This window comes from Pundamilia nyererei, unplaced genomic scaffold (assembly GCF_000239375.1).
Source record: "Pundamilia nyererei isolate P.nyererei 1_Seehausen unplaced genomic scaffold, PunNye1.0 scaffold00219, whole genome shotgun sequence".
In the NCBI taxonomy this organism is placed as follows: Eukaryota; Metazoa; Chordata; class Actinopteri; order Cichliformes; family Cichlidae; genus Pundamilia; species Pundamilia nyererei.
In genome coordinates, this window is record NW_005187620.1 from 180097 (window position 1) to 200898 (window position 20802).

General features: G+C 40.6%; 1 protein-coding gene across 3 annotated transcripts; it reads right to left on the reverse strand.

The window, feature by feature from the left end:
* Positions 1 to 281: 281 nt before the first annotated feature.
* Positions 282 to 20510, reverse strand: macroh2a1 (macroH2A.1 histone). Of its 3 annotated transcripts, none has more exons than XM_005748303.1 (9): positions 20352 to 20510; positions 18855 to 19055; positions 18238 to 18344; positions 17947 to 18138; positions 17062 to 17169; positions 11214 to 11304; positions 9063 to 9152; positions 3937 to 4111; positions 282 to 1819 (listed from the first exon to the last, which is right to left on the reverse strand). In XM_005748303.1, the coding sequence occupies exons 2-9, from the start codon at positions 19024 to 19026 to the stop codon at positions 1654 to 1656; spliced, it is 1101 nt and encodes a 366-aa protein (XP_005748360.1). In that variant the 5' UTR covers positions 19027 to 19055; positions 20352 to 20510; the 3' UTR covers positions 282 to 1653. The 3 variants fall into 3 exon arrangements, with proteins under 3 accessions (XP_005748360.1, XP_005748359.1, XP_013770176.1); XM_005748302.1 differs by lacking the exon at positions 11214 to 11304 and adding an exon at positions 13468 to 13567; XM_013914722.1 differs by lacking the exon at positions 282 to 1819 and having other exon boundaries at positions 4048 to 4111; positions 11218 to 11304.
* Positions 20511 to 20802: the final 292 nt, after the last annotated feature.

Consider the following 20802-nt stretch of genomic DNA (forward strand, 5'->3'; position numbering starts at 1 on the left):
GCCGAGATTCGTGAGGCTTTCGCTGTGGCTCTCAGTCAAATCAAATAAATGTAGCGTGTCATCTTTTTGCCATTTGTTCTGCAACACTTACAATTATGCTCACTTTAAAACAGTGGAGAGGGATTTATTATTACATCCAGCACACACACACTCTTTTCCAAAGGGGACAACGAAGGCTTCTATTTCAATTAAACTTCACACTCACACATGCATTTTTAATCATGAAGCTCACGGTTACTGGCAGCATCCCACAGATCTGCATGAAACACAAAATGATCTCAGAATTTTTGAAGGTATTTTATTACCGGAGTGTGTACAGACCTTTTGCAATCATCAATTGTAGCAATTATTAGAAAGCACCTTACTTTTTTTTTTTTTCCCATAAAAAGTTAGACTGTTGAAAAGTCTAAATGCAGCAAAACAGTCCGGTTCCTCATATACGTTCAAATAGTCCCAATTCAAATCCAACCTCAAATCAACCGCTGTCTGTGTGAAGAGGTCTGCTGCTGCACAAGAAAATGGCTGAGATGGAAAGTCCAATTTGTGATTATAGGGCGCCATCTGGTGGTGGCTGAATGGAAAGAACCAAAAACCAAAAGCAACAGCAAGACAGCCTCTGAATGAGTACATACTGTATGTTTTATGGCTTAACAAAGACAAACACACTTCTACATTTTTTTTTCCTTCCAAATACCGTGCCACTTAGAATCAGTCAGAAAATTAAAATAGAAAATAAAAATCTATGTTACAGTTCATTATAACATTTCACAAATACTCCATCTATATAAACACTTATAGGAACACACAATATAACCTATTGTTGCTCTGCAAAGACCTCCAATCTCCACTTATTCAATGTAAATGTACATTTTTCCAGGTGCAAGTATAAACTCTTAATAGTAGGGTCAAGACATATCAATAAACTCTTTCCAATTGAGGTTTTTTTTGGAAATTGAAGGCATCTGCAGCACACTGCGAAAGCATCTTTTGCCTGTGGAATCAAAGGCAAAAAAAAAAAAAAAAAGAGGAATTTGCAACACACAACACAAAAACAAAACTCACTCCTTTAGTCTTTAACACCGATCTCGTAAAGACCAAACCAAACGGAACTTTTCTTTACGCTTTTCATTACACAGTGCGATACCAACAGAAATTATCCAAAAATGTAGACTTAATACCCAAAAAAATACAACACACGATTAAGTGTCCTGTGTTACTAAGCACGAAAGAATGAGGGTAGCTGTTTTTATTGACTGTACTGTGTTTACATGCATTAACCCGTATTTATCGGCCTTCTCTGGAAGCCTTTTGTACTTGAGGTGTAGCAATGTCTCATAGCATCTTTTTAAACTGTATATGTTCTGAAAATTAAATCTTAGAGTGAGTGTTCTCACTTGTTCAATCTGTTTTGTGTGGCACTGTGTGTTAAAAGACCGCAGAATGAACAGTGCACGTCTACATTTAAATGCCAGTGATGACAAGTAAATAGGAAATTAAAAACAATATAGGAATTTTACAAACTTAATGCAAAAACAAGTTCCCAGCCTTAAGAAAAAATTTTCTTTTTTTCTTCTCTTCAAAATTAATCGATCACTAGTAAACGCCGCCTTCTTTCCTTGCAGGTAAAAACAAGGAGGGGAATATTCCGTACTTTTAGCTCGTCTCCAGCTTCGCCATTTCTTGCACGTAGATCCCGATGCTCTCGCTGTCAAACAGCACGAAGTAGACGGTCTTGATGGTGGAAGACATGGTGGCCACAAAATAACTGGAGATGGCCTTGAGGATCAGCTGGGCTGCCGTCTGCTTCGGGAAACCATTCCTGATGGGAGAGTTCGCACACACTTGGTGAAATGTGGTCTCACACGCACACACTGCAGAGATTGTCATTATGTTAGTGGTAAGGATACACATGAAGGTAGTTATTTACTAGGCACATATTATAGATTGAATTTGGAACCAAGTTTTACTGCTTTCAACTCAGGCACCAATTTTAAGCTGTAAAAGGGTGAATGGCGAGGTAAAGTTTTTCCTATAGCTGTTCAAACCTCATGAACCTGAACTTTGGCTGCCCACCGTTATTCGCTGGTTTCCAACCAGTGGCTTAACAAAGGTTGGGAAGATCAAATCTGAGCTTCTGATTATCAAGATAAGAAATGAGAAAAAAAAGGTTTCAAGCTAAATGCTAATGAGAACAAAAGTAAAAGTGCTAAAAAGTTTAGCAGGCTAATTACACATCGTTAGCTAAAAAAGTCAGACGTAGCCAGTATAACATCATCCACTGGTCTTGAAATTGTCGTCTTGTTGGCATTTTGGTCTTTAGATACTGAATGCAGCCACATTTGGATGAGTGGGTGGTGTGGGTTAACTAAAGCTCATGCTAACTATCTTGTTTAGACCTCAGTAACACAGGCCTAAACTGTGCGACCATCCGACGAGGTTAAAATAAACGTTGACTAGTTTGGAGTACATGCTGAAGGTTTTTGCGTGAAGCTGAGTTAAATCTGTTGCAAAGAAGGTGCAGCACCAAAAACACCTCCATGTGATTGCTTTAGCAGATTGCTGCAGTTGTCTGTAGTTTGCAGGAAAAATGACGACTTGTCTGCAAACATCCGCCAATTTAATTTCCCAGCCATAGTGAAACTTGGAAGACGTTCACGTTCAGCAGCCTTACTACGGCAAACATATTTCAAAAGGCACAGCTTTTACTTTAAAAGGTGAACAGCCTGGGTCACACTTTTCAGAGTTTCACTCCTGCTAAATAAAGACTGAGTTGCAAACAAGTCAGCATATTCCATGTAAACTACTACCACCAAAGAAATCGCAGAGGTTTGCAAAGGATTTCATGCTACCAATAGGCAACTGGTCAAGGAATACACTCTGGATTAAATCACAACCTATTTTATCTCAGTCTCCTCTAAATGAGGCCATAATTATCATTTCTTCATTAAAATTAAATATCATTTATTTCTATGAAAATGCAAAGATGTGGCTTTAGACCAGAAAAAGCAATCTGATTGCTATGCAGGAGTCAACTTCTGCAGGCCTGTTCATCTTTTATAGAGTTTAAGAAAACAACAAGTGTGTAAAGACATAAGATGTTTGCAGATCACCAAAAATTTTGCCAATTTCTCCTCAGACAGATGTGAATGTGTGTTAAGTTGACTAATGTAAAGCCACATAGCATTTTACTTTGGAAAATGTTGCTTTATTGCTTAATTTTGATGCTACAACATGCAGAGTTACCTTTTCAATCAAACCTTTGTTTGAACTTTGAACCATTGTCAAATATTCAGTAAAGTAATTCTGAGTAATTAATATCAAGTATGTAAATCTAAAATGAAGATTGGCACTAGAAGCGGGTTTGATTTCAGCCTTATAGGGGAAAAAAAACGCTTAAAATGCAACATCACGTACAGTCAGGATGTCATGTTGGTCATCTCCATCTTTTATATACAGTCTATGACCTCATTGTGCTGCTCTCAGTGCTTTCTATGGGATCAAGCTGGATGTGTTCACCTCTGTTGCCAAAGAATTCGTCTCAATCCCCATTTTAAGTTACAAAATAAAAGAAGGAAAACTGTATGGGTACGCACATAAACATGAGCATGAACAATATTTTCTATAGCCGAAGATCCAAGAATGCTACTCAAAGGAGATCCGAGACGTTTCTCCCAGCTGGAATGTTATTTCAGGAGAACTCAGTACAGTTTTTTGGGTTTCCAAAGTGTTCATATTATCCCCCTTTTTAAAAAAAAAAACAAAAAAAAACACTTTTAGCTTTAGACCAAAAAAAAAAAAAAAAAGTAAAAGTAAAAATGTCCTTAAGTGGATAATCATACTGCATACTGGTGATATACAGGATGTGGACCAGATAACATTACATTTTCTAAGAGTGTCTTGTTTTTACAGGCGTCTTTCATCTGCGTGTTTTCTTACCTTCCACTCCCGATGGAGGGAAAGGCCACAGACTTCAGTTTCTTCTCATCTGCCAGAGCGAGGCAGTTCTTCACCGTCTTGTCCAGCATCTCCTCGCACTTGTCGGAGCCCCAGCCTGGACTGTTACAGTGGATAACGTACTTAGCAGGCAGGCCAAAGCCAGCAGTCAACACGGCTGAGAGAAGGGGGAGGAAAGAATGGTTAATCACTATGAAGGAAAGAGGAGAGGAAATCGAGACACCAGGCGGAGAAGAACTGGGAAACAAGTAAGGATAAATACTATGCTTGCACAACATGTCAACATTTTTAGTCTTGTTGCAATGATGAGAGTTTTTTGAAACACAGCCCGAGATTCATTTAGTCAGAACAGTCAAATGTCACAGCTTCTTTCACTCAGTTTTGTCAGAAATAAAAACCTACAAGTTGTTTGGAGGCCAAAGGTGCTAAAAGATCACTGCTTAGTGGAAAATCTCAAAAATCTCCAGGATATTTCAGTGAGGTGGGCTGTTCCTCCAGACAGCAGAGAAGAAGGGGGGGAAAAGAAAAGTAGAACAGCAAAGACGGGGAAGAAAAAGGAATGAAGTGAAAGTAAGAGAAAGGAAAATGAGAGAAGCCTGTACTCTGTTGTTCAACATTTAGCTTAGTCTTCCCTCAAACCCAGCAGCTGTAAAAAGTGTAACTCAGCCAAAGCCTCTGATTCTGTGAAGTGCAAAAGCCTCCAGTCAGAGTTTATTGGCCCACAGCGAACGTGTGACTGGACCGAAGTCAACGCTGAGGACGAGTTCATTTCCAGATGGCTCAGAGAGGACGGAGAGACTTCACACAGCTGAGCGAGAGCCAGTCACGCCGCATGTGTGATCTGGTTGTGAGGTAAAGTTGAAGGACGATGATGATTATGGTTTTCATGACTGCCTGCCGAGTCCAATTTGTTTTATGGTTTGGGTGGGAGGAAGTGTGTGTGGTGGTGTTTGTGCACTGCGCATAACCTGCCGATCAAACGATGATGAAATCCAGCCCTGCAACATTTATGTGGATTTTCTGCATCTAGGTGCAAGGAACTTATCTGGTTACGCTAATGATCGCTGTCTTTTAATCAATCTGCCACTGAAATATGAACACCATCACATTGCTGCAAGAGACAAGAACCTTCAGGAACCCAGCATGTACCTGTGGGTCTGATACTGCCATTTACAGGCTAAAAAAAAACAAACAAACAAAAAAAAATATATATATACCCAGTGCCAGCTGCTGGTCGATGGCCAGGCTAATCATATTGTGCATTTAAATTTTGATACTCATGTTAACCCTTTATTGACCCCAGGTCTGTCAGTCTTAATTTCTCCTAGAGACGAAATTCAGATGTTTCGGAGAGAAGAATGTGCTTTTACCACGTGCACTTCACATTAGCTTATCCCTCAACCATTTTGTGCTAGAGAGAAAATTCAAATGGTTCCTGAAAAGATGAAACTAAATTTTCGTTCAATTTTACAGACAAAATCCATCCATCAGTTCTGTATGAAACTTTGTTGATTATTATATGCATCCACTGGAAACATGACTGGCATTATGTACTGTCATCTGACATATATTACAAAAAACAAAACACTAAATATTTTTATTACATAAACACCTTTTTTATTTACCCTCAGACCTTATTTGTTTCATCTCTGCTGGACTGGGATGACCCATCCAGCCTTAGGGTTGCATGGGGCCATCTAGAGCAGCAGGATGGTGTTTGTGGGACTAATTGTGAATAAAGTGCAGTGGCAAGTTCCTTCATTAGTCACGCAGGAACATGTGCAAGAGTGTGGTTAATTCCTGCAATTTTATAGTGCTGGACAACAATGGAGCTTTATGGCACTGATGATTAAGCCATATCGAGTTTTGGCTTCTTGTTAATAGATAAACCCACTGCTGCTTTTCGTGCAGAGTGTATTACAAATGAATCGATTTATCCTCTAAGAACAGTAAATGTTACAGATTTAATGAGCTAACTGTAAATCAGTAAAATTATCAGTTTTGCTGTTTATTCAATCCAAAATTCAGAATCTTGGCTGCTCATTTATAAAATCTTCTATAATCAGCAGAGCAAGTCAGGCTTCGCAGAAAACTAATGAAGGGAAATTTCATGCACTCTGAGCTTTGCTGTATAAATAAAACAATTAGCTTTTACTTACTCAGCTAACGTTTTATTTTATGTTATTATGCAGGCAGCAGCAGTAATTTTAGAAATTACCACCTAAAAATCACTCGTAATTTCAGAATATTAAACTAAATGAATAACCTGGGGTTGAATAATTCACTTTAGTACCTGCCTGGACTTAAAATGTGAAACTTTGCTTGCAGAGAGACAAAAATGTTGGTAAAAGACATCACTGAGGACCTTTTGGACAGCTGTCCTGAGGCAGGTGTGGTCAGCGTGACCACAGGGCCGATCCCAGAATCCCCGTCAGGCTCTGCTGGCTTGGTGTTCAGTCACCTGGTTATCTATTTACGAGCTCCGCATAGAAAGCAGGATTAGGATACTGAGCGAACTTGGCTGAAGGTGGGCAGCATTTGAAAAAGTGAGTGTGAGTGATGAATAATGAGAGAGATAAAGCGAAAGAACCAGAGACAGATGGAGAAAGAATAAGAGAGGCACTAAGAGGGAACAGACTGAAAGATAAAATAATCTTTAAGGACTAAAATAATATTGCTCTCTGAAGGACAATCCCTGTAGCTGCAGACTAAAGTCGCCAAGAACAGATGTGATGTGCCAGTGCTAAATGTCTTTGATCACAGTCATGACCAAAAGGAAAAAAAAAAAAAAAAAAAGTTCCTGGATTCACGGTTTCAAGTTCAACACTGAGCTTTTAAGTAAAGAATGAATTAGTCCAAGTGTGTAAAATCTAGGCTTCCATGTCCAAAGAGCTAATCCTGGCTGCGGTGTCATTTTCTTAAGCTGGAAGGCCAAAAAGACCCTGCCCTGCTCTGCATGGTGTGCGAGATGAGAGATTTATGAGACACGCTGACATCACTGTCATACGAGCTGGGTGGTGCTCGAGTGGATCAATATGCACTTTTCCAACCCCTTTCAATCATGTAATCAGATCAAAGTGTGGAAAAATCTGATGCAGTGTGTGAATGTTAAAGTAATTTTTAAAAAGAGGCAGTTTCAGCGCATCTTAGTGTTACGCTCATACTTCCTTTCCAGCAAACCAAATGTTTCATTAAAAAGATTTAAAAAATTTTTTACAAAAAAAAAAAAAAATCTAGAAACAACACTGATCAAGAATGTTTCTGGATACCAAATTACAATAAACTTGTTAACATTGTTAAAAAGACCCAGGAACAGTTACAATACACTTCGAAAAGAAGTGAGAACGAAAAGGTGGGAGTTGTTATTGAGCACTTAAAATGTTAAGCTAATCCTGTGAGGTGGCAAAATTCATTTTTATTTTATGGACAGTTTTGGTTTTTCATCACAGTGTGTGTGAAAGCCAGAGATTGTTTATTCCTAAATAAAAGGAAGACTTTGAAAACACACAAGACGTCAGGGTAAAGAAAATAACTGAATAATCATGCTGGATTTCTCAACTGACATCATGAACTGGGTGTGTTCAGTGAATAAGTGGATGCCACTTTGATTATGGAAATCAAAATTGTCAACCTACAGGGGCCTGAGTTCAAAGACACACCGAAAATCAAAGTGAAAAAAAATATTTTGGCAGGTTAGTCAATTTTACTGTATGGATGGACCAATCACTGACTTCTACAGACATGGAGATGGACCCACGTGTTTGTTTGCATGTTTGACAACATCAGGGCGTGCTTCTAACGAGACAATGTCATGGATACAGTCCTGGGGGATCTGGAGCCGGACAGTCTGAGGTGCAATCTGACAGCATCGGATAGGTCCCCTAACAGCAGTCAGGGTGCCGTCGCCTAGCCCGTAGAAGCCCGTGCGTCCCTCGACTATCATTGACCCGTCAGCAAACCAGTCATGCTGAATGTTACAGGCAGCACAACGTTCTCTGTTGCTTCTCTGTGCTGGGAGGTGCAGCAAACCTTCTGGAAAAGGCACCCTTTGATGTATCAGGAGTTGGACTACTTGTGCCACCTCTGTAGGGTCCAGGTATCACCTCATGATATCAGTAGTGACACTAACACTAGTGGCAGCACCTATGGTATGAATTTAAAATTCCTACATTGCTTTGTTCTCAAGTTATTGCATTCACAAATTTGGGTGTCCATGTCCTCGCCTGCACCTGTAGTTAATTTCTTGTTAACACCAAAACAGCAACAAACCTCTCTGCCATTTATCTGACCAGATCAATAGCCCAGATTTTTAAATGACTTGATGCCACAGCCTTATTAAAAAGTGTTCCTCTAATTTTTAATCGAGTAGTTTAAAAGTTTAAAGAAGCACATGCTTATTTGTTACTGTACAAGCCAGTAACAAGAAGACAGTGAGAGGAGCACTCTGATGTGATTGGAGGATAAGGTTAGTGTAGGCAGGTTAAAGCAGTAGACCTCATCCAATCAGCAACTTTTTCAGACTCCAAAGAAAACTAAACTCTGAACCTGCTCGCTCATCACATGGTCTCATAATCATTACCAGAAATTATAGGAGTTCTTGTCACTCTTCAGAGGATTTATCGAGCCTGAAAATGTCTAAAAAAATTATTAAAAAACAAAAAAACAACTCATCTGGATTGAGCAGGCATTTAGTTTTAAATTTCTGGATTTGGATCTTGTATTTATTTCTAAGTAAAATATATCATTTCCCCTTGTTCAGCTGATACTCCTCTTACTCAGTGACGATGATGTTTCAGTTCACCTGTGTTGCCAGCCTAGCATCATGTAGCAGGTTTTTATACCCCTGTGCTTATGGCGATTTATCTTTTTATATCACTAAAATACACCAGCATTTATTTGAAAAAAAAAAAAACAAAAAACATTCTGCCAAATTTTTATCATTTCCACATGTTTATCTGTATGTGGTGTTAAAATAATGGTGAAAGAATGATTTAATGTCTTATTTACAGTACCACAGCCAAGTCCGAGCGAGATCTTTCAGGCCTCCTGATATAACCTCTACTTTCTGTGTCTAAAATATAAATAAAAACAATCCTCTGTGCACTTACCACCAGCCACCTCCAGAGGGCCGTTTTTCTTCTTCAGCTCTTGCACTGCATCGGCGAACTCTTTACCCCCCTTTTTCTCCAGAGCAGAGCCTGTGAGGGGAGAGAGGACTGAGGTGAATGCATCCTCACATACTGCAGCGAGAAAAACAGCAGGCAAGAAGAGAGCTGACTGGTGATCATGCAGACAGACAGGCAGGCAGACACACAACAGACAATGATGCTGTCAATCATTTCCCCCGGCCTCTCTCTGAATCTCTGCACTCACATTTATAATCAAACATACATGTTCCTGTTACTTTAATTTTAAGAGTCTGGGAAAGTCTCATAAATGAAGTGTAAGGATTCAAAGCTGCCATTTTCAGAATGACTCATTCTGAGAGTTAAACTAATGTATTAAAGCTTCAGTCTGTAATTACTTCCCTCTGTCCTTCCATAGTGGCTTATATGCAGTGAGGAGAGTATTTTCTTTCACTCTCAAAATAGCAACAAAGAAAGTGGGTGAGCGAATATTATAGTTAACAATGTAAAAGCTTTGCAGCACTGATGAATGGACTTAAAGTAAAACAGTCCTAGCAATTTAAGTTTAACTAGGATACTTGATTTCATGTGTATTCATGTCTCACTGACGACATTTATACCACTTTAAAATGCACTCAGAGCTAAAGAGAGAAGAGGGGAGGCAATTTAACGTCACCAGAAGCAGACAAATGAATGCTCTGGCTGCAACAATATTAAAAACAGGCAGGGGGGGGGTAAAAATCAAGGTCTGGAAGTAAGAGTAAAAGTCAGCATTTTAAAGAAAAGCCCCTGAAATCATTTAACAGTCATTACAAGAAAAGCAGACAAAGGGCGATGGTCCTCGTAGGTAAAGAGCTAGTTAATATTTGTTCAGTCATTAATCCAAATTGCCACAAATCAACCCTCACGGGTTTTAATATGAAGCTTCAGGAAACAGCGTCTTAGACATTTTCTCTCTTTCTAACCGTCTGAACTGACAGCACAGTCAGAGAGGTTAAATGTCACAGGAAATGAAGCGAGTCCCAGACTGTCTGCGTTTCAGTCGAGTGGAACAAAGCAACAACAAGCAGCAGCACTGTGTTAGGATCACACTGAGAAAGTGTGTGTATGCATTACTTGATGCTTGGACTAAGAGAATCACTAGGAGAAGCATAAACATTGTGTACATTGTCTTTGGTGGGAATAACTACAAAAGGTTGTTGGAGAGAGCACAGCACAAAAATATGCGCTACCCAGGTTAATTGTTACACATTCTGCAGGCCAGCTGGAAATAATACCTGGATGATGTGATAATAAACTGGCAAAGATTTGAAAGTTAGCCGAGACCATGAACATTTAATGCAGTCTGATTTAAGATTTTGTGGCAAGGAGCCAGACTCAAAGCAGGAGGAATAATTTAGGCAGAAGATATGATATGACTCTGAAAGCTTGTTGAACACGCTTACAAAAAGCTTATAACACGCTACGCTTCAGATACATCTCTGAAAAGCTGTCACAGAAGTATGTGGCAGTCCAGCTTTTCATCCACATATAAACCTCACACAGGGTCAGCGCTTCGACCCCTGGTGCTGACGTGGGAGTTCGAGGTCACCCAGCTAACTACAGTTACACTGCTTTGCGAATGAGAACGAGCGGGAACCATTTTCGAAACATTCTCTGAATCGAGATGAAAACCAAAATTTACATGAACCAATTGAGTTGAGTGTCCACATTTTGTTTGCCTACTGGCTTCGGTTTGTGGAAAACATCGCGTGTGAATGCAGAACATTTTTTTGGCGGCCAACTTTCAGATCTTGGCAGTTACCCACAAGTACCTCATTGCACTAATCTTAAAGCCTTTACTTGCACTTTTCAAGCCTCTGCAAGTTAATTTTTCACTGATAATGAAGGATGGTTTTTCCTCCCTTTTCAATTTTTAACCATCGAGCAATTCTGATCATATATTCTGTGGTTATGCTTTTACAGTAAGAACAGCAGGGAGCTTGGTCGTGGTCTAAAAAGCGCTTCATTAAAGAATAAAAACTGTGCTGCTGCTGTGATGTTTGCCCACAGACTGCAGCGCTGACCATCTGGATATGCAGAGGGAGAGCAGACAGGCAGTCGTGGTGTCTGCAGTGTCAGTGGTTCCTTTACCTACTTCACCACCTGTATAGAGGGAGGAGTTGGTCGGGTGAACGACAGCGTCGCTCTCCACGATGGAAATGTCGGCTTGGACAACTTGCAACTACAGACAACAACAACGACAGGCAAACAAACATGGTGGTAAAAAAACACAGTGAGTGACCAGGAGCAATAAGATGGCAAAAAGAAAAGAAATAAATGAATGAAAGAGAAGAAGAAAAGAGAAAGTGAGCACGCTCCTTATTGGCTGAGGACATCACAGGGAACAAGGAGGCAACTGAGGGAATGGTAGGTCATGTTACAGTATGTAATCAGGAAGCAGGACTGCACAGTTGGCTAGATTTGCTTAAAATAAAACAAGAATAGAGTAAATAATCCAAAAGCATGTAATTGTCAGGGCATATAACCACACCCCAAAATATTTTTATTCCTACAGTTTTCCAGCAGCAGAATTTATTCCGTCCAACTGTGTCATCCCGAGTCCTGAATGTTATGATCGCACTCCAGGTGAACAACCTCACAGTCAGGCTGAAGTGAGCGCCTAAATGAGGCTCGTGTCGGGTTTTCTCTCGCTCTACTTCAGTGCACTACACTGATCTTCAAGCATTACAAAAGGTCCTGCAGCCCTTTGAAAGGAGGACAACCTGGAATGAACCGCAACACATTTACACAACAGGAGGAGCAAGCAGGATCGCTGCTCTGAGGAGCTTTGAGAAAATCCTTGAAAGTCTCCACAGAAATCGCTTTCTTCTCCTAGAAGCGGCATTTTATCCATGCTTTTCTATTGATTTGAAGGAAAATTTCCACCTTTCTGCTCTTATATTCACGAGTCAAAGAGCAGGAACGGCTACTTTAAGAATCAAAGCATCTCATAGTTTATTCACACTGTGAGCAGTTCTGTTACTTCCAAGGAGCTGACCATCCAGCAAGCATCGAATAAGTCTACTAAAGAACGTTTACAGGAGCATTAACCAAATAGATTATAAGCATAAATAAAAACAAGATGCAGTTATTTAAACCCACACCCCAAAAAAAGATCTAATCTAACATTTGGCGTTTACTAAGCTTTAATATATCGGATCTTCTATTTCTATTAAATAGAACATTATACAATTATAATGTTATATTTCATTTACATATAATTTAGAAAATGTCATTACTTCAGTGTTTTCAGACTGCTGCCACAAACGGTGTGTCTCCCCATGAAACCAATAAACAAAATTAGATTATTAATTTTATTTCCCTAATTTGTGTGCACTTGTTTCATTTCAGTGCATTGTGAGTGTATCTACTTTTAAATGCTAGTTTACCCCACAGTTCTCTTTAGTGCATGTATGAGGGAGACACAGGAGAAACCATTTTCTCCATGTAGCAGAAAAGAGGCAGTGTTACTTAAGTTTATCTGAAACTGTTGACCTAATGTCAGCAGAAAAACAAACTATTGAAGTATTAATTTGCCCCAAACCAAAGACGAACAGCTGATGTCATACAAATCTTATGGCAGGGAAGTTTTAGCTACAGCACTAAACGTCTCGATGCATTCTCAATCATCCAGGGAAGGAAATGTCCAAAAAGGTGATTCTGTTCATCTGGACGTAGCGTTTTGTGGGAGAAACGTTTCGTCATTCATCCTAAAGTCACTTGGATTCACCCACAAAACGCTACGTCCAGATGAACAGAATCACCTTTTTGGAGAGCTACAGCACTAAAGAACCTCTGCCTTTGAATGACAGCTGAACAGTGTAACTGCTGCAGAGGACCACCTGCCACCTCAAAGCAATCAACCCAGAGGAAACAATGATAAAAATCTTTTCTGATTTTCCCCCAATGGCCATGGGTGAACATCACTAAAGCCTTTTTGCAGCAGCGTCAGCATAGAAATGTCTTAAGGAACAGAAAATGTAGATAAAAATGCATCTCAAATACCTGCTGATTAGAAATCACAGTTTAATACAATTAATGTCGAAACTACAGACTGGTTGTGCTACAAATTGCATTTTAAAAACCTGATTTTCACCTTCTGTTAAACCAAAACCTAAAATATCTCTTCCACTGTCCACCATCTGAACCGAGCTGCTCACAGTGTGAAAGAATGGAACGGGTGGAAAAAGGCCCTCTAAGAAGCTTGAAACTTTGATATTTTTTAACCCAGTAAGGATTTAAGTTAGAAGAAGCTGTACTGTTGAACCTTCAATGATTTTGAATATCTAAGCCCACGCGGACGAGAGGGGGTGAAGGAAGGAGGGCAGGGAGTTGAGGAGCTCACCTAGATCATCTTTAAGTTCAAGTTCAGCATTGGTGGGGTTGATGACCCCCTCCACGTCAAAGCCAGCCAAGTTACTGACCTCGCTGTGGATGAGGTTGAGCTGCGAGGCGGAGAGCAAAGGGGGGGAGCAGGCATGCCAAGGAGGAGGTGGACAAGAAGGAAGAGGTCAGGAAGCAAAGCCATTAAAACCAGAGTAACACTGCAGCTCAGTAGGGATACCTTGACTTTCTGGTGAATTACAGAAATGGACACAGTGCACTTTGTTTCCTAAATTTAGATTCAAAGCCAATTTTGCACAGGGCATGCAAGAAAACACCTGAAAACTCCCTGAAAAAGCTTTAGTTTGCAAACCTTATATGCATTTATTAAACACTACTTTAAAGCTGAATGTTACCGTATCTAGTTGAAAGCCAACTATAAGCACACTGGTCCTTTAAATGACATGATAAAGTGCTTTCATTTGCATCTGTATATTGTCCAGAGGGGATGCAGCCTATGGTATTCTACATCTAAATGCAATGACTTCTTTTTATTGAACGCATTTTAAAACAAGCTTATATTAGTAGGATGTCCCGTGGTGTCCCACAAGGTTTCCAACTCCTACATGTCCTGCAATAATCTTTGTAGAGTACAAAGGAGAATCCTGCTGCATTAACTGGAAAAGATAAATTTGCTTCTTTGTTGACTTGATTTTAAAAGTTTTATTTCACGGCAGCAGGACCAACAGTTTCAAGAAAAAGAATTGAAAATGTCAAGGTATTCCTCTGAATGTTTATCATTTCAAACAGACATCCAGTAAAAGCACCCCTCAGCTTAAGATTCAATAGTCATCTGCTATTCCCCAGACACTATATTTCAGCAACAAGCATTTGAAAGTCAGAGTTGATGATAAACGCCCAGATTGTGCCAAAGAAAAACAGAAGCCAAGAAGATCAGAAAGAACGATAGCAGTTACAACAATTGAATCTTAAAAAACACACAGAATAAAAGACTAGATTTTCTATTAATGACTTCATTATCATAGTCAGTGGGAGGTTTATTGCATTCATCTGATTAATTATCATCCACTGATGATAACTGCTGCTGTAATCTTTGGTCAGCTACACAATCAAGCACTAATACTCTGCTGCTGCCGAGTATAATATTTCCAATCTGCAAATGAAAAGCTGAAAGCTTTTAATATTTTCAGCATCTAATCATTTTTTTAATCCTTCACTAAAACAGTACACTACACTACATGCATCATCAAGAAATGCAAGCACTTCATTGTTCTTTGTTCATTGTTACAGCTCATAAAAGATTCACAAGCACGGTGCCAAGAGTCATTATGCTTTTAAAGTACCAGCGGTAGCAGAAGACGGCAGCTAAATCAGGGCAGAATCAATTCTAATTCACTAGCAAGAAAATGTCAAGTTAATTAGTATGAAATGACATATTAGCATCAACATACGCAGGGCAGAACAAAGCATGCAGAGCTGCCAACTGCCAGGTGAAAGCTAAACCCTCGGTCACACCGGGACAGAGAAGCAACTCCCTGGCGCATTTTTCCTTCGCAACCGGTCGTTGCCAGATTGTTGCTGACTGGTTCCAAGTCTGTGTGACTGAGGCCTGAGGTGAAACCTTAAAGTAAATTACTTCTCCCAATGCGGTTTTTTTTTTGTGGGTTTTTTTTTTGCATTAAAACAGTGTAAGAACATATTTTATGATTCAAGAATTTGCAAAATAAAAATGAGTTCTACACTTAGTGGACACTTTGTTGGGTAAACCTGTTCTGCGCATGTAGATATGGTCAAAATGACCTGCCGACATTCAAACTGAGCATCAGAATGGTTGAAAGAAAGGTGATTTAAAAGGGGTACTGAATATGGCGTGGCTGACTTCCAGGTCTACCAGGATTTTCCTGCACAAGGATTTACAGAGAATAGCCAAAAAAGAAGAAATATCAAGTGAGCCAGGTCAGAGAAGACTGCTTTAAGCTGATACAAAGGCAACAGTAACTCAGATACACCCTTTTGTTACAACTTAGGGTATGCAGAAGAGCATCTCTGAATGCACAACACATCAAACCTTGAAGTAGATGGGCTACAGCAGCAGAAGACCACACCAGGTGCCCCTCCTGTCAGCTACAAACAGGAAACTGAAGCTTCAGTTTGAACTGGCTCACCAAAACTGAACAACATGAATCTAGAAAAACGTTGCCTGGTCTCATAAGTCCTGATTTCTGCTGTGACATTAGACCTAAAAACAAAAGCATGGATCCACCCTGCCTCATATCGGTGATTCTGTGTGGTGGTGGTCTAACTGCTACTACTGTCTAATACAAGTAAAGTGTCCAGATGTTGTTATGTCATTACCATTGTGTGTTTAATTTGTGATAAAGTACCAAAACATTTAGTGAAAGGTGAAAAAAGTCAGACTGGTGTTGACAAACAGGAATGCTGTTCATTCAAATATTTGTCTACACATCAAAGAAAAAAAAGTTAGCACAAAGGATAAGAATAAGGGTCAGATTCATATTAAATCAGCAGTTATCTTCAATTCCCAATGTGTGAATTTAATAAAAAGGGAACCGGTGGCACTTCTTGCATCATTCTTGAGTCATTCATTCTCTAATACAGTGTCACTTCAGTGCCTTTTATGTGTTTTTTTTAAACCTCCAGTGATTTTCATGAGCATCTGATCTGATGACAGTCTTATGCTCTTGAAGTATATTCTGAAAAAAAAAAAAATCTTTTGAAGGAATTCTGATTATGACTTGTTGCAAACTTACTTTCAGGTTTCAGCTCAGCCAAAGGGTTAAAAAGCAGTTTTTAATGCTCAGCAGGACCAAAGCAATGGGAGCTAACAGATCACAAAATATCTCTGTCATTCATATCTTTATCTATCTATCTATCTATCTATCTATCTATACATACTCCAATTTAAGCCTATTAGACCTTCACGTGAGTTACAACAAAACTATCACAATGTTCAGTGTGAGGAAACTTATATTAAACAGAAACTTAAACTTCCTTTTAAGACACCAACTGAATGGCTTCGATGTTATCAAATCATCTTTGTCGGATTTCCCGTGTTAGATCTAGTTCAGTCATGAGGGAGCAGCACAGATAAAAGGCTGAATAAAAACAGTCGGATGTAATATGGAGGCAACAGTTTGTAGTCTATTGAGTCTACCAAGAGCCTGAGAGACCCTGTGGCAGCGCATGAAGGATTCTTTTCTGCTTCTTATCTGATTTGAGTTGTACACACAGAGCATTTGGTTGCTAAAGAAACACAGGTCACATTGAAAAGAGAAGAAAACTCACAACTGAAATAAGAAAAACATTATCTCAAGCTGTCCATCCTTTAAATGAAAAGTTATTAAACGCTGACCTCAGCATTGCTTTTTAGCACAATAGAGTCCCCTTAAAACCCTCACCAGCCTTTAATATCCAACGTATGGCTCTACGCATGTTTTACTGCATCTATAAAAGATTTGTGTAGACTTTCTTCGTAAGCCTCATGAATCACCATCTAAAACTTGAACTCGACTCTGTATAATTAGCGGTGACCTGTGTTGAGGTTAGTGCATGTCTGAATTGACAGAGGACTGACCTTTTGACCCAGGAAAAGGCTCTTGGTGGAGAGCACGGTGAAGCTGTCAGATGGAGATCCCTCTGTAGTGCTGTCTGCTGACGCCGCCTTGCTCACCTCACCCTGTTTCTGTTGAGGACACAGAATACATGTTGACATGTGACACTTCACTTCTAACTGCAGCAATAATGCCCCCACCATGGGAGGGTCAGAGGTCAGCTACTGCCTCTGTGTTAAAGCTGCAGTTTTTAATAATATCTTGCCTCAGTTTTGTGCCTTCAGTTGCATTTATTTCTGAAAGTTAAAACAGTAAATCCTGCAGTGCCATTAGTTCCCGTTTTATTTTCCTACAATGTGGAAAAGGATGAAATCTCAATTTTTAATAATAATTTCCTGATGTTACCTGAATGCAAATTATTTTGTTCCAAACTTAAGCTCCAGAAGTGTTAAATCCACTCCAGACATAACTGGGGCAAAAAGGTTTGCTTAAACATTGTGTATGTTTTGTTGAAGGCTGGGGGTTTTCTGCTCCTACTTGTCTTTCCAAATTTGATTAGTCTCAATTTGCTTGGTTTGTGTAAAGAGGGTGTATTTCCTCTCTTACAGCCACAATGGGTCAAACGTGTGTTTGTGAAGTGGTGCAGCTCCACAGCTATCAGCAGGAGAGCTGCAAGCACTTTGGACAGGAATAGCTTCCCTGCAATCAGCAGTGGAGTGTCTAGCATCTGCCGCTATGGTCAGTATGGATGCTTTTTTTTAAAAAAACAAACAAAAACCAATAGTCTGGACTGATTTTGAGACGTGCCCGACAATTAAGCGCAGTAACGACTAATGATACACTTCAAATAGTTAAATTCAGTCACAGTCGCTCTTAAAGGCATCAGTCTTGTTCACATTAAGGCATACCTTAGCCTTGCCTCCTGCCTTTTTCCCACTCAGTTTCTTAGCTGTCGTTTTCTTGACCGACTTGGGTTTCTTCTCGGGGGCAGGTGAGACAGGCGTCTCCAGTTTCCCCTTGGCGCCTCTCTTCTTGGCCAGCAGCTCTGGATGGATGTTGGGCAGGACTCCACCTGCTGCAATGGTCACGCCTTTTAGCAACTGAAACAGTTGCAAATGTGAAATTAGACAAACCAAGACAATGTCCATGATGCCCTGCACCACTTGGAAGTTAGGATCATTATTTATAGAGCAGCTCACCTGGTTCAGCTCCTCATCGTTGGCGATGGCCAGCAGGATGTGTCGTGGTGTCACACGGCCTTTTTTATTGTCTCTGGCCGCGTTACCTGCCAACTCCAGAATCTCAGCTACATGGATTTTTTTAAAAGAAAAAGAAGAAAAAATAATCAAGGGTGCTTTAAAGAAAAACAGCTTTGTGTCCTGAATGCTGAATGTATGAGTGAACCTGATTAACTTTCATGAGGTCTTCAAAGAGTAAATGTGCCTCCGAATGTCATTTGAAGCAAACATCAGGACAAACATGGGTGATCTCTGAACTGTGAAATCCCTCAATAAACAGATTTCCAGTGCTTCCTCATCAGTATCCTCTAGCATCACCATCGCTAATAGCAGCTAATCTGCAGCACTTTGCATTCTATTGGATATCCATCTATTGCTATCCAATAGATTTACAAATATGTAAATAACAAAGCATGCTTCGTCACAGGGATTTTTCTTTCTTAAAGTGCCCTTACATACCCCTAAAATGATTTTAAAGTAGTCATTTGGTAGTTCTATTGTCTTGATTCTGGAGTCAGTCCTTGTGTTGCTGTCTGTTAATATTTAACCACTCTCTTCCATTGCAAAATAAATCTCACCAGTAAGATACTCGAGGACAGCAGCCAGGTAGACAGGAGCTCCCACCCCGATGCGGTATTTAGGCAATCCCCTCTTGATGTAGCGCAGCATACGCCCCACGGGGAAGATGACCCCGGCCTTGGTGGACCGCGAGGTCTTGGTCGACTTCTTCTTTCCTCCTCGGCTGGACATGATGCTGTCACTGCTACCAGCGTCAGGCTCTGCACGGGCACATCAGCCACGATCCATTGACAAATCTGAACAACACTGATCTCCTTTATTACAAACTATTAATTTGTGCATGACAAAAAGACCAATACCCATAGCCAAATATCAAAAAGATTTATCTTTATCAGCTTCTTAAATTGCTGCAAACATTGTGGACCAGACCCAGTACTCTATTAAGCAATCTGCCAATAAACAGAGTAATCCTTTGATAGGAAAACGTACCCCTGCTTTAACTTTCCCGTGATTGGAGCCCCTTTCTTGGATTTCTCAAAGTAAAAATTATAAATAAATACACAGATAACAAGGACTGGGTGGAACAGCCTTTAAATTCCAGACATAAATGAGTTTGATGCCATGGTGGCTTCATAAAGAGGGGGGGGGGTGTTTAGTACACACAGTATGCCGCTTTCCCTCGGGACTCCTACTCTTTTGACCATTTGATGAGAAACTGCAGAGGACCCAAATAAGCCTTTCATTTTATGTCACCATGGGGAAATTGCGCAACCCAAATGTGACATTTTACGGTCCAGACATCTCGAGAGAGGTCGCTCATCAAACGTAAACGTGATACGCACGCGGTAAGGCAATAAAAACTTCGCAAGTCACCCCGCCGCTTTACGAAACGTAAAGATTACTGCGAGCGAAATCAATGCTGCTGCACCAGATGCAGACACCAATTAGCTGTGTGGTAATCAATTAGCCCACAGCACAGGCCACGCCACCCCTCCCCAAAAAACCCCTTCTCCCAACGCAAACACTCCGCGCGCGATACAGTGTCCAAGCCCCCGTTTCCCGCGGCTCTTCAGCTTTTTTCCCCCACCAACACACAGCAAGCACGTTTTATTTCTCCCGCAACATCTGCAGCATTTTTCTACTCTGACCAGGTGTAAGGTGGGCTGAACCGCCACTGACAGCTATTTCCGCGTGTCAACAGCCCGCCGGATGCCTAGCGCGCGTGCGTTTAATTCCCCCACAGTCCGTGCGCGTGACTAACGCCAAATACCGAGCTGTCAGACGACCCGAGGACGATTTTAATGCTCGGGTCAGCGGGCTCTACCGGGGTTATTTCCACCCGAGAGTGGCGGCAGCTGCCCGCTCCTCCTTCCCTCCCCTTCCTGCCCGTCAGCCCCAGCAACACGGTCTCCCTATCGGCCTCCATGCCAGGGAAAAAAAAAGCACGAAATGGCAACGTTAACGTCTCAGCCGGGGTAACGGAGACCGGCTCGATCGACACGAAACGCCAACACCAGAGCTGACACGGCTGTGCGCGAAGCTGGCGGATTACTTACAAATGCGAGAGAGGAGCGGAAAAATTTTCCTCTCGGTCTCCGGTAACAAGCCTGGGCAGTGTCCCCGTCTCCCACAATCCACAGCGAGTTGAAATATCGGAGCGAGCCAGCGCTGCTCGCAGAGCGCGACTGCTGAGAGCAGAGAGCAAAGCTGCTGAATCTGAATCTGCTGCTGAAATTATCCTTAACCCTTTACACCTTTTTACTTTTGTCAAAAAACACGTGGTTTGAGTGGAAATACTGGACGTTTCCCGCGCATATCGATAATAATATTAAGCAGATTTAAGCTGATTCTTTCACTGTGCACCAATTAATCCAATATAGGCTACCTTGATTATTTTCAGGGGTACAAATATTTTTCGTCTACATCAGACTACAATATGTTTATCTTTTAATAACTTATTTGAACATCCTTTAAAGACCCTACCTTATGAATTTATAATAAGTGTCC

Bases quoted from the DNA above. Each gene is read 5' to 3' on its own strand.
- macroh2a1 (XM_005748302.1), bottom strand. From the start codon at position 19,026: ATGTCCAGCCGAGGAGGAAAGAAGAAGTCGACCAAGACCTCGCGGTCC. The intron at 18,345-18,854 runs GTGAGATTTATT...AAATCCATGTAG, and splicing joins TGTCCTCGAGTATCTTACTG to CTGAGATTCTGGAGTTGGCA. The intron at 4,112-9,062 runs GTAAGTGCACAG...CCCTTCTCTCAG, and splicing joins CCCTCTGGAGGTGGCTGGTG to CCGTGTTGACTGCTGGCTTT.